Source organism: Lactuca saligna, chromosome 7 (assembly GCF_052625555.1).
Source record: "Lactuca saligna cultivar CGN05327 chromosome 7, ASM5262555v1, whole genome shotgun sequence".
NCBI lineage: Eukaryota > Viridiplantae > Streptophyta > Magnoliopsida > Asterales > Asteraceae > Lactuca > Lactuca saligna.
In genome coordinates, this window is record NC_136423.1 from 38,245,806 (window position 1) to 38,261,040 (window position 15,235).

At 36.0% G+C, this 15,235-nt stretch overlaps 3 protein-coding genes across 8 annotated transcripts; 2 read left to right on the top strand and 1 right to left on the bottom strand.

Annotated features, from left to right (window-relative positions):
- Positions 1 to 383: 383 nt before the first annotated feature.
- LOC145006837 (uncharacterized) lies at positions 384 to 863 on the top strand. The gene has a single exon (XM_078965874.1). It carries the CDS (start codon positions 384 to 386, stop codon positions 861 to 863), a length of 480 nt encoding a protein of 159 aa, XP_078822000.1.
- Positions 864 to 9,983: 9,120 nt separating this feature from the next.
- LOC145004687 (uncharacterized) lies at positions 9,984 to 11,745 on the bottom strand. 4 transcript variants are annotated; one of them, XM_078963657.1, is made up of 8 exons: positions 11,631 to 11,745; positions 11,228 to 11,536; positions 11,052 to 11,145; positions 10,822 to 10,940; positions 10,630 to 10,737; positions 10,457 to 10,552; positions 10,307 to 10,364; positions 9,984 to 10,173 (listed from the first exon to the last, which is right to left on the bottom strand). In XM_078963657.1, the coding sequence occupies exons 2-7, from the start codon at positions 11,534 to 11,536 to the stop codon at positions 10,308 to 10,310; spliced, it is 783 nt and encodes a 260-aa protein (XP_078819783.1). In that variant the 5' UTR covers positions 11,631 to 11,745; the 3' UTR covers positions 9,984 to 10,173; position 10,307. The 4 variants fall into 4 exon arrangements, with proteins under 4 accessions (XP_078819783.1, XP_078819784.1, XP_078819785.1 ...); XM_078963658.1 differs by having other exon boundaries at positions 11,228 to 11,553; positions 11,631 to 11,734; XM_078963659.1 differs by having other exon boundaries at positions 11,627 to 11,719.
- A 90-nt stretch (positions 11,746 to 11,835) lies between these two features.
- On the top strand, positions 11,836 to 14,985 carry LOC145004686 (P-loop containing nucleoside triphosphate hydrolases superfamily protein). Of its 3 annotated transcripts, XM_078963655.1 has the most exons (10): positions 11,836 to 12,066; positions 12,302 to 12,374; positions 12,482 to 12,591; positions 12,753 to 12,896; positions 13,002 to 13,110; positions 13,187 to 13,506; positions 13,591 to 13,664; positions 13,747 to 14,310; positions 14,413 to 14,710; positions 14,820 to 14,985. In XM_078963655.1, the coding sequence occupies exons 1-9, from the start codon at positions 11,955 to 11,957 to the stop codon at positions 14,686 to 14,688; spliced, it is 1,782 nt and encodes a 593-aa protein (XP_078819781.1). In that variant the 5' UTR covers positions 11,836 to 11,954; the 3' UTR covers positions 14,689 to 14,710; positions 14,820 to 14,985. The 3 variants fall into 3 exon arrangements, with proteins under 3 accessions (XP_078819781.1, XP_078819780.1, XP_078819782.1); XM_078963654.1 differs by having other exon boundaries at positions 11,837 to 12,066; positions 14,413 to 14,985; XM_078963656.1 differs by having other exon boundaries at positions 12,049 to 12,066; positions 12,496 to 12,591; positions 14,413 to 14,985.
- The last annotated feature ends 250 nt before the right edge of the window (positions 14,986 to 15,235 follow it).

Genomic DNA, 15,235 nt, shown 5'->3' on the forward strand with positions numbered 1-15,235 from the left:
CTTTTGGTTGTTCATACATTTTATTGGTGGTGGACTATGTGTCCAAATGGGTGGAGGCTAAGGCCACCCGTACTAATGATTCCAAAGTTGTAGATTTTCTTAAGGTATAGATTTTCTCACGGTTTGGCACACCAAAGGCATTCATAAGTGACCATGGGACCCATTTCTGCAATCGGATGCTCGAAGTTGTTTTGAAGAAGTATAGGGTAACACACAAAGTCTCAACAACTTCTAATCCCCAAACAAACGGACAAGTCGAGATCTATAACAGGCAACTCAAAAGCATCTTGGAGAAAACGGTCAACCCAAACCGCAAAGATTGGAGCATAAGGTTAGATGATGCCTTAAGGGCATACCGTAGTGCCTTTAAAACCCCGATTGGTATGTCCCCATATAGGCTAGTTTTTGGAAAAGCATGTCATCTTCCGGTTGAGCTTAAACATAAAGCTTTTTGGGCTGTAAAGAAATTCAACATGAATGAAGATGAGGTGGGAAACAAAAGGAAGCTAGACATTCAAGAGTTAGAGGAGATTCGGAATGATGCGTACGAAAGCAACATGATTTATAAAGAAAAGACAAAAGCGTACCATGACAAAATGATCTCCCATAAGACTTTTATGCAAGGACAAAAAGTGCTTCTTTACCACTCAAGGTTCAAGTTAATTTCAGGAAAATTACAATCAAGATGGGTTGGTCCTTTCGTGGTCACAAGGGTATTTGACCATAGTGCGGTGGAAATCACGAGCAATCAAATCGGTAAAACATTACAAGTTGATGGTCATAGATTAAAGCCGTTTTATGAAGGATTCGAGGTGAAGAATGAGGAGGTTGATGTGTTGGAGAGCCCCACGTACCAAGACTGAAGCATACTCGGGGGCAAAGTCGAGCCAATGACTTAAAACAAGGGCAGCTAACCGGGAGGCAACCTGGGGGTATTTTTGTCATTTTTCATTAAAACATTCCGTTCTTTGCATTTTTTCTATGGTTTTAATGTTCCAAATGTGTTTTATCATTGTTTCCAAACCAAAAAAATGGACCTTGGGATGCAAAAGCATTTCATTTCAAAGAGAGGGAATTTTTAAGTTCAAAAAGTGAGGGAATAGCATACAGAGAGCAACACGGGTCGTGTTGGATTTTGGCCCATAGTGAACATGGGCCGTGTTCATAAAATAATGACTTTGACCCATACAGAGAGCAACACGGGTCGTGTTGAGTTTTGCCTTATACTCAACACGGTCCGTGTTCAAGCTTCAGTTAACATAAAACCCCCAACATGGGGCGTGTCGATTTAGCCTGTGGGAACACGGGTCGTGTTCGCGCATCAGACCTGGTGGTTTTTAATGAGAAAAATCGAGACTTTGCCTCATTTATCCCCACAATCACTTCATAACAACCTCTCTCTCCCAACAAAAACCCTAGGTCCGATTTTCATCAAAACCTTTCAATTTCTACAAGATTTTGGCTTACATCTCCAAAAAGGGCAAGCTTGGGGAGATTGAAGAAGATCTTTCACATCAAGAACAACACAATCCCACGCAAGATTCAGTAAATTCCTTCTAATTCTTCACTTGTGAGATTTATGTTCTTGAGTCAAATTGCTTGAAATTGTGGTCATATTGGACTTTACTCTCAATAGGAAATCATTCAAAACAAAATTTCCCGCAAAATTTTGGTGGTTGAATTCGTGTTGACTGGACCCATCAACAGTTGACTTTTTGACTTATTGACTGGTTGACTTTTAATTTGTTCCAATTTGACTATAGAAGGTGAACCTTTTAAAAGGCTTAGACACACCAAATCATCCACCCGCCGTAGTAGGCTTAGGTCCCCATCACCTCCACTTAGGACCCCATTGCCTCTATCTAGGTGCCCATCACCACCACCCAACCCGACTCATGGTGGTGTCGTGTGTCTTGGCCCAATTCAAGAGGGCAAATTTGAGTCATTCCTTCAGCTGGGTCATGCCATCCAAAAGTTTGTGCATGTGCCATCTCTTAAAGAATTGCACATTTATAAACAAGTCCAAACCCTGTTTCGCAACATAGTATGGCACGGGTTGTTAAGGGTCCACGAACTGAGTTACAAAGTCCCAACAGCTGAGTTTTTATCCTTAGTTTATTTGGACCATGGGATCCTCTACTTCCATCTCATGAATCAAGATTATGAGATTTCCTTGGATCAAATTAATGCCATTGTTGGGGACCCAACTGAAAACACATTTTTCCCCACTGACCCAATTAGAGGATACTTTGATATGACATGGTGGACCCAACTCACCCAGTTACACCGATACATCTCTAGCGTTGCTAAAGCCTCATCACTTATCCATCCCGTGATGAAGGTGGCCCAAGAATCATTGCTTCGCTCGTCGCCCCTAGAGAAGAGCGAAGCAGCATCAGCGCGCTGGAGCTCTAAATCCTTTATGAAATGGCTCATCCCAAGGACAACCCCATTCCTCATTATGGTTAATTTCTGTGCCACAAACTCATCCACCTGAGCACATCCCGATCGGAAAAGATTTATTGCGGGGGTATTGTCAGCACGCTCGCCAAGAGCACCCAAGTCTGAGCCCCATACCCCAGTCCCCACCAGCCACTGCCGGGTGAGCCTTATCTCACAACTGCTGTCCTTGAGTCCATGCGACTATTCCGTTCGGCAGTGGATGGCACACACCATTGGACTGTGGGTCAAAATCATGATCCAAAGCTCCTCATCACACCAGAAAATAAAGGCATTCTTGATTTCCGAAACCCCATTCACATGACCGATTGACAAATCATTCCATACATCTTCCCCCACTCATATTCCACTGAGGTAGATGAGCAAAGTGAAGAAAACGAGGAAGGCGGTGCTGGCGATGATGAAGAGGAGGAGGAACCCCACCGTGCTCCCCCCCACCGGTGGTGCCAACTCATCCCATTATGTTGCACCCCCGTCTTATCATCAGCAGTATATGGATGAATTCCAGTCAATCCATACCCACCTCGACACCTACCAACAAGATATTGCAAGCCTCACTCAGAGTTTCTCTTCCTTCACTACCCAGTACACTAGAGATCAAGAGCGCCAACGTAAGCATGAGGAGGACTTTTGGGCTTGGACCCAAAACTCCGATTACTATCCTTATCCTCTTCCTTCTCCGCAATAGGTTGTTCCGCCCTCTTCAAGCATCGGGGACGATGCTTATCTTTAAGCTTGGGGAGAGGTAGAGTCACATTAGGTTCATATGCATCATTATATATATATATATATATATATATATATATATATGTATATATATATAATTATTTTTAACAATTTTTATTTTTTACCTTTATTCTTATTTTAAGTTTTTGCATTTCATCAATTGCATGCATTTTCAAAAAAATAAATAAATAAATAAATAAAAATAAATAATTTTATACGTGATAATGATACTCTTTACATACAAGTGCTCAATGAAGTGGGAAAATGAAAAATCAAAATGAAAAAAAAAATATAGAAGCAACCGGATTGTTGCCGGAAGTGTAGAATCAACTGTCATAACTAGGGGACCCAAACACCGTAATTCGAAACCCTAGCCTTAGATAATAAAAAGAATTTATATTGAAACATTTTTTGGGCGGTAATAACCGCTTTATGATGATTTGCTTCTGAATGTATAAAAAGAATCTTTATCGGCAACTCTGGACCACAAAACACGGACCTATTTGTTGACACGCGTTACCCCCGCGGTAACAAAGAGCTTAAGTATCAGATCTACATAGTAAAAAAAGAAGGAAGGGTACAACTGTCATATCTAGTACCCAAATCAGAATTTCAAGTGCCAAAACGAAGAAATCTCAAGAAATTCCAAAAATGAAGATTGAAGAATCCAAGTTCAAAACGAAGTACAAATCAAATCAAAAGCAAATTTAAAGTCAAATATGGCGAACGAAGAACTGTGTGATATGATAATTGTGACTCTCGAAAAAGTGAAAGCATAGGAGCTGGGCCCCTTCGGGTGGGCTCACTATTTCAGCGAAAGCTGATTCACCGTGACGGGTTCTTAAGGATCCGTCGATTCTGATTCTTGGCCATCTAGTCTTAAGGACATGAGATCTGGATTATGTTATTTTCGCCCATAAAGCTTAGTAAGGTATAAAGTTTTAATAAAACTAGAGTTAGATTATTGGGTTACACCGTTTCGGGTCTTCCTCACCTTGAGAGTCTGTGATATATGGAAGGAAGCCATCATGGTTGCCTAAATATTAATGATTGGAGCCATATTGATGTAAAGTCTGATTGAACTTACATAGATTATTTACTTGTGCCTTAAATTTCTTTTTGATACATTTTGTTCTTTAGTGCTTATGTACATACTTTTCTTTTTCCTTTCTCATGGTTTGCATTGCATGCATTCATTCCTAGTCCCTAGGACTTTCCAATTCCCTTTTGTTCTAAGTTCCTTTTTGTCATCTAGAAATCGTCCTGTTTTGTCTGTTTCTTGTTCTTTCTTGAGGAAAAAAAATGTCTAAGCTTAGGGAGATTTGTTAGGTGTATTTTATGCACCTATTTGCACAACTTTTAGTCCATTTTTATGTATGTATTTAGCTTAGTTATATTTCATTATTCTTTCATTATTATCATATTCATGTTAGTCCCTGGAACAACCTTATTTGCACACTTTCATGTCTCTTTCAGGTAAACCGGAGGTTGGAGAGCGCTTTTGGAGGTGCCGGAGGGCATTGGTGAAGATTGTGAGATGATCGGGTTCAAAACGGAAGAATTGAGAAAATCAAGTTTGGGTTCGGAGTCAGAGGGCTACACGGGGTGTGTTGAGTTTGGCCTAGAATTCGAACACGGGGCGTGTTTGATCATTCCATGCATTTTGACTTCACTGAACACGACCCGTGTTCATTTAGCCTATTTGGACACGGGGCGTGTTGGTCGAAATGAACACTTTTGAGCATTGTACTTTAGAGCTGGAATCGAGGATTGATGTTATGTTTTCATTCAACACGACCCGTGTTGATTTACTCTATTTTGACACGGGCCATGTCCGACTTAAAAACTGCCTTTTGGCAGTTTTTTTCCATCTTTCATATGTCGGGAATTGGTTCAATTTAGGGGGTATCACAACATATCATAGCACCATTGGAGAGGAGAATTCGAAGGTTTTTGCAAGGGTTTGTCCGTTAATCATTTAGAAACATTAATTCTCGTTTTTGTAAGTTGTAATTACACTTAATTTCATCTCTTAGACTTGTGATCTTGTTCTAGCCATGTGAGGCTAGAACCCTAACTTCTCCAATTTCATGTTTTGACTTTTTGGTTGTGAATCAAATCATATGACTCGATGTTTGTGTTTAATTTCTATCTAGTGAAACTGATTTTACTTCAATCGAATGTTTGATTCTAATAATGATTCTTATTGGCCATTTGAATTAGGGTTAGGTCATTCAAGTTATTCATTTTGCAAAATCCGTAATTGTTTTGTGAATTGAACTAAGTAACAAGCATTAAATTGATTTCTTATGAATGAATTTAGTGTAAATCTTTTCAAACATTCTTACGCTCCCGAGATTGTGCGGAGTATTGGGTGTTGTTAGGAACATTCATATTAAGCTTAATGCAATCTTTTAATCTACTTCTAAGAGCTTTTTTAAATTATGTTAGTAAGGTTAGTATTAATCAAAGAGCTTTTTTGATTGATTAATGTGGTGAATGGAAAGTGTTAGAGTTTGTTAACACTTTCAAGTACCAACTTAGATAGAATGAAACAAATGTCTTGTCATCTTTGATTCACATTGCTGGATTGTCATACAAGGAGTTGAAGTCGTTACAAAATCTGAACTTAATTCATTCGTTTAGTTGTCTACTCGTGTTTTAAATTGGTTTACTACATCATTACACTCAAAACCCCCCCTTATTTAATATTTTGTGAACAAATACATTACGCAAAGAGGTATATACTAATTATCCCGTGTTTCTGTGGATTGACCATACTTGTCTTGTACTACCTTTTAGTGCAATATAGTGGGATTCTTTTGGAGTATATCATACCCCTATTATTTGTTGGGTCTGACACGCCTAACAAAAAGTCTGATAAAAAAAAAACTAAAAAAAAGTTAGTATAATAAGAAAACAACAATTTACTTGAAAAAACCAAAACAAAAAAAATTAAAAAAATAAAAACACGCAAACAAATAAAGATTGATATGAGGTACAAACGGAATCAGTTGGCGAACGGCATCAGCACAAATATACGAAGCATATTGGTTATCCATCTCCCATCACCTTCTTCATCAACGATGAAGTTCACCTTAGTTATCTGAATATATTAAACTTGTTAACTAGTGAAGCAAAAAATAAAACTCATAATAGATGCAGTTTTAAGAAAGAAAAAATAAATGAAATCTAGAATACAAAATTATCCATTGTGTACGTCAAGATAACTTAATATCTTTAACATAATATCAAAGCAACATACGACTAATATGTCCTATTAATTATAACCATTTTTCTTCGATCGACGTTTTCCCCTGTTCCTCTAAAAATTCTCCATTGTAACCACTAATTCACTTTATGAATCTTCATAACTACCATCGTATTCGTCCTAATCCTTGCAATGCTCGACTGAATGTGATCTCTAGTTTGTAATCAATTTACATATTGATTCCCGGTTCTGCTCAATTTCCAACAACAAAATTAGGGTTAAAATGAATGGGTATAGAATTGTAATTGTATAAATAAAGAGATTGATAAATAATTTTGGAAACAATTATCTTCAACAATCTATAGAATTTGGGACCTGATTTATCGCATAGGAATTGAAAACTCTTAATTGTTTCCAACACGAGAGTGAGAATGAACGCGGATGGGGCACTAAGAGGCATAAATGGGCATTTTCGGAACTTCACTTGGAAACTTTGAACGGGAAAATTAAATGGGGAGAGGCTTAACAATTGTCATGTGCCAATTGGTTACTAATTTATTAAGATAGAAGAAATGAAAAAAAATTACAAAATAAAGTTTGTTTTTAGCAAAAATAACCACTTGCTCCGGATGCACATTTCGGACAAAGAAAAATCATTTTTTCTGACAAAAAAAAACATTTAGAATTGATAGTCCGGATTCCGAACATAAATTTTGGATTTCAAAAAACAAAACTCCAGAATTTCAAGAACAAGTCCAAGTCCGATGAATAATTTTCGAATTTGGAGATTTTTTCCCGTTTTTTACTTAAATCTAACAAAATTTTAAAGAAACATAGCAAAATGTGAGCTATATACGATATCAATACATAAAATCATATATTTTATTAAAAACAGTGACATTAAACATTTTGAAATGAATATTTCAGACATAATTTTTTTTTTTAAAAAATGGAAAAAAAACCAGAAAATAACTCCGAAATTTGAAGATCAAATTCGAAATAGAGCATTCAAATTTGAAGAAAAAAGAACTCTAGAATATAAACAATAGCCTAGAATGAGACATTCATAAGAAAATTATTATTATTTTTAAAAAACTATAAAAATGACTTTTTGTGAAATTTTTTATTTATAATAGTTGTTGAGACCACATTTTACACACCACCACATTCCACCATAATACACAACAATCAATCAATCATATAAAATGGTATTTGTCTTGTCTCCATTTTACCACATCAACCCCTAGCATGGTTCCTAAAATACGTACCAAAGGGCTTAAAACAGTTTTATGTGGTTTGGGCATACGGATTCGACTAGCATTCTCGTGGGTAGCATTTGAATGCGGAATCACCCGAAAGCACGGGATTCGACTTGAATTTCTTTCCGATGGTCCTATCTTATTAGAAATAAGTAAATAGTGGATCTTCGAATAGCATTTCGTGGAAATCATAGTTGGTAGTGGCTTTTTTGCTTTGACCAGGCCAAAGGCGAAAAAGAGAGAAAAAAGGCAATTCCTTCTCTTCTGTTGTCACAAGAAGGGACTAGGTTCCTAGCCAAGCCAGGGAATCTACGACCGATTGTCAAAAAATATCCCACTACGGGGTAATAAGCAAGGAAGAAGTGCCACTTTCAAAAATTCTTTTTTAGTTAAATCACCCGCCGAAGCGAATCCTTCGAAATAGCCAAGCCAGTAAGTAGAAGGGCAAGGTGACCATAGGGAAAGGCATTACCAGAAGGAAAGTAGTCCAACTCAATGTCTTACGCATCAGTGGCATTTGAGTGAAAGCAATAAGTCAGTGGTCAAGAATCATTGATTTTTGAGTTACCAGCTCAAGGCAACTCATGAGAATTTCTTTAAGTAAGAACGATCCCCAGTGTCATCCTCTTCGTCTTCTCTTTAGGAAAGCAAGTCCCATCGAGTGGAGTCAAGGCATGCCTTAAGGTAGCGACTGACTTTCAGGTGAGATAGTTCAATAGTAGATTAGATAAAGGCTCTTGCTACTTCCCATGAAGGGAGGAAAGTCAATAGCGTAGATAAGGAAGTGGCTATTCTTGTTTGTTCATGACTCCGTTGCGCTCCTCTGTCATGGAATAAGCGCCTTTTCTCTTACAGACAAAAGAAATGGATTTTTTCCGGCTAGCTCGAAGGGAAGGAAAGAGCTCTATAAGAGAAAGAGTGCCTCGAGAATAGGCTTTTGGTATTTTTACTGAAAGCAGAGGAAGCATTCGATGCATCTTATAAAAAAAAAGTGCAGCTGCCAGAGCCCCGTATTTACCAGTGGGGGTCCCGAGATATTCTATGATCAAAGGCTTTGTGGTTGTCACAAACTGGATTCGAACCAGCACCTCTGGGAGCAAAAGACAGACCCAACGAACTACCATTCAAGATAAAAAATAATTCTGTAACAAAATAATTTTTTTTATACAAATGGTTACAACAAAATAATAAGTTTTGTTATTATTATTATTTTTTTAAATTAATCACTTAAAACTGAAAATCCAATACAATTCGTCAGTGAATAAAGCATAAACTAAGTTCCATAATTGTATGATATGAATATCTATTTATAAATCACAACTATAAATTTTGATACATTTAGTTTTCTTTTTCCAAAAAATAGGAAAATAAATTCAATACCATTTTAGCATTATCATCAATGAATACAATGTTAAATTTTCTTATATCTTTATGAATGAAATTTGGGTATACATGTTTTCTTTTTCGACTATTTGTAAACAAACCATTCTTATTAATGAATGCTTTCATATTTTGAGGGTTTTTTTTTTTTAAACAAATATTCCAAAGTTTATCGTTTTATGCTCTAAGAGTAATATGCATAATTGCACATTGTATCTACTTATTATTATTGGTAGGGAATATCATTAATGTCATTAAAATATACAAAGTATTCCAACAAGCAAGTATTTGTGACACATGAGAGCAACTGTGAAAGCCATGTTTATTTATTCACAAGATTTTAACAAAAAACAGGAAAAAAAAAAAAAAGTTTTGAAGGCAATAAGTATTATACACACTATTGACGTTTTAGTTGTTGGATGGAAATTGGTGTATATAAACCTAAAAAATCAAAGGATTGGTAGGCCAAACATGGCTTAAATTCATGGGTCTATATCTTGTTGATTGAGAAAGTTAGCATTTTTCAAACATTTATTTAGTTTCCTCAAAACCAGTCAACTAACACAACCATAATCAACTACAAAATTCATTGTTTGCTTTTATACCCCACACCAAAATCCCTCTCTCTTTCATTTGATATTTCAAATTTCAACCACCACATTCTCCTATTAATCATTAACCAAATTTAGCAAAATTGATGAATTAAATAGGTTAGATAATAAGTCAAAATTAGTTTCTTTTCTATTCATTAAAAAAAAATTTATTTTATTTTGCCTTGAGCTATATCTCAAAGATACCTCTGACCTACCCCTCACACCGCTCTAGCTCAGGCTAAGAGACAGCCGGTAGTGCTCACAAAGAGCCCGATATATATATATATATATATATATATATATATATATATATATATATATATATATATATATATATATATATATATATAAAAGTAACCAAAAATCATTCCACATATTTGATATTACAATCGAATGTCTAATAACTTAAAAGTAACCAATATACAATGAATGTATGCCGAACTACTTGAGGGCATATAACTAACAAATTCCAAATCTTTGATGTAACGCAATAACTTGCAAGGTTTAATGGTGGCACCATAAGTTACTAAATTCCCCTTTCAATCTGAGATATTAGGAACAAGATGCTTGAAAATTTTAGTTAATTCATGAAATCTAATCTAGGTTTAGGATAATAAGTACGAGTTAAAATACGTAATGAGCATAGACGTTCACAATAAGGCAATTTGAGCACCCACCTCAATCTTTATGTTCAAACGTTTTTGGTTGTCGTTCTTCAATCAATGTTTGGACTCTCTGCGTTGTTACATATTTTTCACAATGAAACAAGAGAAAGATAATAAAGATTTACAACCACATTTTCAAGAACAATAGTGAATTGAGTTTACCTTAAGAGAATTGTCGACTTCCTCTAGCTTTTGTAGTATTCCAAATTCACCAACAGGAGAGAGAATATCACGCCTAATGGATTTCAAGGGAGACATCTGCCATTTACCAAGGGATAAACAATGACATATACTAAACATTTTAGTACACTGGTGAGAAATTATATGATGCATACCGGTGCAGCATATGATTGGACATTTCTTGAAGAACTGGCATCTTCCAAGGTTGAAACTTGCCTAGAGAAGGTTTGATTTCTCATTTCTGAAAGTCGCATCAGCACAAACTGGACAAAATCATTAACAAACATGATACAACTTTCAAGTTTCAACATGTAATCAACAACAAATGGCGTTTAATCTAAGGATACCTTTTTGAATGCTCGAGGATCGACAATGCCTTCAATTTGAACATCATCACTTGGAGGCCTTCTTACACCAACATTCTCAATTCTAATGGAGTAGACACCATAACGAGACTGTAGATACCCTGAGAATAATGATTTTTAGAATCAACAAGAAAGATAATCCAGAAGGTCATGTAAAGATAATGGAAGTCTGATTAATCAATTTGGTGTTAGATAAGAACATATTAACATACCCTGTTCGATCACAACATCAGCAACAGAAGGTAACAGGACATGTTTCTCTTTCTTCAAGACCCCAAAACATGGAAATGGAACTGGCTTAGTTACCTGTGTTATAAAAATTATCACAATCACTGCTTGTTTGCCATTAATCGAAAAGACAGCATACTTGTTGATGAAAATTGATTACTTTGTAAACGATGGAATTGGGGGTGACATAGAGCTTTCGTGATTGTATCATACGCCGGAGTATGTATCGACGAACGGGAATGTACAGGAACATGAGCAAGCCGAAACCCCATGCCAAAATCAATAGCAACGAATAAAGTATCCACTGTGTCGTCTTAAGCTTTATAAAATCATCCTCAGCTTCTTCGAAGCTTGCAGAATATAGTATGGGCTCATCGTCATCTTCATCATCGTTAGCTTCACGCGTGTCGGACAACAACCCTTTCTCCAGATGATCAATCTCACCAACCCCACCGTTTTCTGATTCCATCTGAAGTGATCAAAACCCTAAAATCATTAACTTGTAAATAGAATTTCTATTGATAGATGGAATACACGAATCGAATTGATGAACAAGTACCTACCAATGTGATTTCTATCAGAACAGGTATGCAATGGAATCACTGATTTTGTTTCTCGTTTGGTTTGGATGATTCACTGAAGAGTTTGACTATTATGTTCAGACATGAACTCATATCAGAAATTTTCTAAGTTACAGGGGGTAATAATGTAATATTTAAAAGTTGGAGGGATACTAATGTAGTTAAATAAAGTCAGGGGGTTGTTGGTGCACTTTAAGCAACGAAATTTCCGAATGTTGTCGTCACTAAATGGTACGCAAAAGGGTTTTATGGTATAAACTATAAACCCTAGTTTATTAGAAGCAGCAACGAGATACGAAATTAGCAATGGAGGACGCGAAGTTGAAGAAGAATAGTATTGGGCAACCAAAGGAGATTTTCGCTTCCTGTGATTTCTCTAGTCTTGGGCTTCACCCTGCCTTATGCGACCAGCTTCGAGGTATGTCTGAGCATATCTTCATAAGAACACATCATATGCGTCCTTTCCGATTTCCATCTCCAATTACAATGAAACGAGTAAGGATTACGGTAGTTCCACTAAGGAAAAAGGATGAATCTTGCGACTTGTACTCCCTCTTTCCCACGATTGGATCGATTTTGTAATCGTTTGAAAGATGGATGATGCTTTTCAGTTTACCTCTATTGTGACTTGAATTACTTGCTTGCATTGACAGACAGGATGGGCTATCAAGCTCCGACATTAGTTCAAGCTCAAGCTATTCCAGTTATTCTCTCAGGAAGACATGTGTAATTTCCTCCCCAATCTGTGTCTATTTAAATCTCTTTCATTTCTTCGTTTTTCTGTCCACCTTTCTAATCTGTTGATTGTTTTGCTTCTGAATTAACAATTACAGGCTCGTTAATGCAGCTACAGGCACAGGCAAAACTGTAACATACCTTGCTCCTGTCATTCATCAGTTGCAAAAATGTGATCCTAGGATTCAGCGATCTGATGGTACTTTTGGTATGTGCTCTTGGTCTCCATATGAATTATTGTTCCATCCATTCATTTAGGATAAGAAACTTCTTATAAAGTTTGAATATGTTCCACCATTATCTTGCTAAACAGAAACATAGAAATTCATGTTTCAAGGGATGCTAACTTAAATTCAACTTTGATAACAGCATTGGTGCTTGTTCCAACACACGAACTATGCATGCAGGTATATGAAAATCTACAGAAGTTATTGCACCGATTTCATTGGATTGTTCCAGGTTATATAATGGGTGGTGAAAACAGGTCAAAAGAGAAAGCCAGGTTGCGTAAAGGTAACAACTTTTTCACTACTTATTTCATCAAGATTTAAAAAAGACCAAAGTATTTCCCTTTCAGTTTTCAACAATTATAACATAAACATGATCATTTGTGTACAGGAATATCTATTCTTGTTGCAACTCCAGGACGTTTACTGGACCATTTAAAGCACACAGAAGCATTTGTTCATAAGAATTTGCGCTGGATAATATTCGATGAGGCAGACAGGTTCGATTTCTTGAATCCCATTTGTGAAACTGTATTTCTTTTCTTACATATTTGACCGTTTTCACAACCCATACAGGATTCTTGAACTAGGATTTGGTAAAGAGATAGAAGAGATACTTGATATTTTGGGTTCAAAAGGCAAAGATACTGAAGTTGTGAGACAAAATTTGCTCTTGTCAGCCACCTTAAATGAAAAAGTCAACCATCTTGCAAACATCAGTTTGGAAGATCCAGTTATGATTGGTCTTGATGACAAAAAGATTCAACCATCTAATAAGCAAACTACATCATTAATTTCTGATGCGATTGAAAGATTAGAGAATTCTGGGAAAGTATCAGTTGCTTCAAATGAGGAATATAATCTTCCAGCTCAACTGAATCAGAGATATGTTAAAGGTAATTAAAAAAATATATATATATATACTTTCATAGTTTCATAAGCTTCAATTACATTGTTCTTATAGTTTTACTCATATCCAGTACCTTGTGGCTCTCGTCTTGTGGTGCTTCTTTCCATTCTAAAGAATCTATTCACTGGAGAATCTTCTCAAAAGGTAAAGCCATCCTTACAAAGGTAATGATGTTTGTCTGGATAAAGTGCTGTATACATAAAGACTCTTTCTTTTGTGATTTCAGATTGTGGTATTCTTCTCAACATGTGATGCAGTCGATTTCCATCATGCACTTTTAAGTCAATTTCACGGATTATCAAACTCACAAACAGAAACAGAAAAGAAAGATCTATTTGTGCAGTGTAACATTTTAAGATTACATGGAAACATGAAGCACGAAGATCGAGTCAAAACATTCAATTCTTTCAAAACAGAAAAATCAGCTCTTTTATTATCAACAGATGTTTCTGCAAGAGGTCTAGATTTTCCAAAAGTCCGTTGCATTATTCAGTATGATTCCCCTGGTGAAGCAACTGAATATGTTCATAGAGTTGGAAGAACTGCTCGATTAGGTGAAAAAGGGGATTCCTTGTTGTTTCTTCAACCAATTGAAGTTGATTATCTACAAGAGCTTAAAAAACATGGTGTAATGTTAACAGAATATCCTCTTCTAAAACTTCTAGATGGTTTTCCTTTACATGGTTTAAATTTAAAACACCATCACCATGTGAAAAAGTTTGTCTCAATCGAGATGCATCCATGGGTGGTTTCTTTGCAGAGGTCCCTTGAATCCTTCATCTTTAAGGAGGTACGATTTCATTTCAACAGTATTGTTTTAATTCTTTGTTAAATTACGTTTTTGGTCCTTGAGTTTTAATATATATATATATTTTTTGGGTAATTAACGCAGGGGAAGATGAAGAAATTAGGGCAGAATGCGTTTTGTTCGTGGGTGAGAGCATACAGTGCGCATCGTGGGGAGTTGAAGAGTATATTCATGGTGAAGAAGCTTCACTTGGGACACGTGGCAAGAAGTTTTGGGCTCAAGGAACAGCCATCTTTGGTGGGTAGATCTGTCCAGAAGAAGCATACGGAAAAAAGGAAAAGAGAAGAGAAAACGAAAACACAGAAGAGAGGGGGTTTGGATTTGAAGAAGAAGAGAAAGACACTAACCGATTATGATTGAGACACGTGGCACTTTGTGACAGGTGAGATTGAGTTGGCAAGAAAAAATGTAAAATGGACCTAAATTTTGGTTTATTTATTTAATTTTATAAAATAGAGTGGAAGTTAATGAGAATCTGTGAATGGGTCCAGGGAGAAAAGGGTAAATGTAGCTTTATGTATTGGCTGGCTATGTGGGTGGTATGTCATTGATGTGGTGATGATGATGATGATGATGTGATGTGATGTGATGATGATGTTGAAAGTACGAATGACCTTGCTTTTAGGGTAATTCTAACCGCACGAAATAAATTCCAAATGCACGAATTTTTGATTGAATTGACGTACATCACTGTAAGTTTTGACAGTTTTTAATATATTAAACTAAATCAATGTTTACTTTACAATTTTCATTAAATACCCTTATATTTATAGTTGATTTTCATATTATACCTTATACTTTTTGAAACTTTAGCTTTTATATATATATATATATATATAGGTAAGAGTTATATGGAAAATGAATATAGAGAGATTTGATTGTATTTTATTAAAACTATATTGTTTTT

Excerpts from the sequence above, each read along its gene's own strand:
- LOC145006837 (XM_078965874.1), top strand. The coding sequence starts at position 384 with ATGTCCCCATATAGGCTAGTTTTTGGAAAAGCATGTCATCTTCCGGTT.
- LOC145004687 (XM_078963657.1), bottom strand. The coding sequence starts at position 11,536 with ATGGAATCAGAAAACGGTGGGGTTGGTGAGATTGATCATCTGGAGAAA. Across the intron at positions 11,146-11,227 it reads CCAATTCCATCGTTTACAAA|GTAACTAAGCCAGTTCCATT; the intron begins GTAATCAATTTT and ends TTTATAACACAG. Across the intron at positions 10,738-10,821 it reads ATCCTCGAGCATTCAAAAAG|TTTGTGCTGATGCGACTTTC; the intron begins GTATCCTTAGAT and ends GATTTTGTCCAG.
- LOC145004686 (XM_078963655.1), top strand. The coding sequence starts at position 11,955 with ATGGAGGACGCGAAGTTGAAGAAGAATAGTATTGGGCAACCAAAGGAG. Across the intron at positions 13,111-13,186 it reads ATATTCGATGAGGCAGACAG|GATTCTTGAACTAGGATTTG; the intron begins GTTCGATTTCTT and ends CAACCCATACAG. Across the intron at positions 13,665-13,746 it reads CTGGAGAATCTTCTCAAAAG|ATTGTGGTATTCTTCTCAAC; the intron begins GTAAAGCCATCC and ends TTGTGATTTCAG.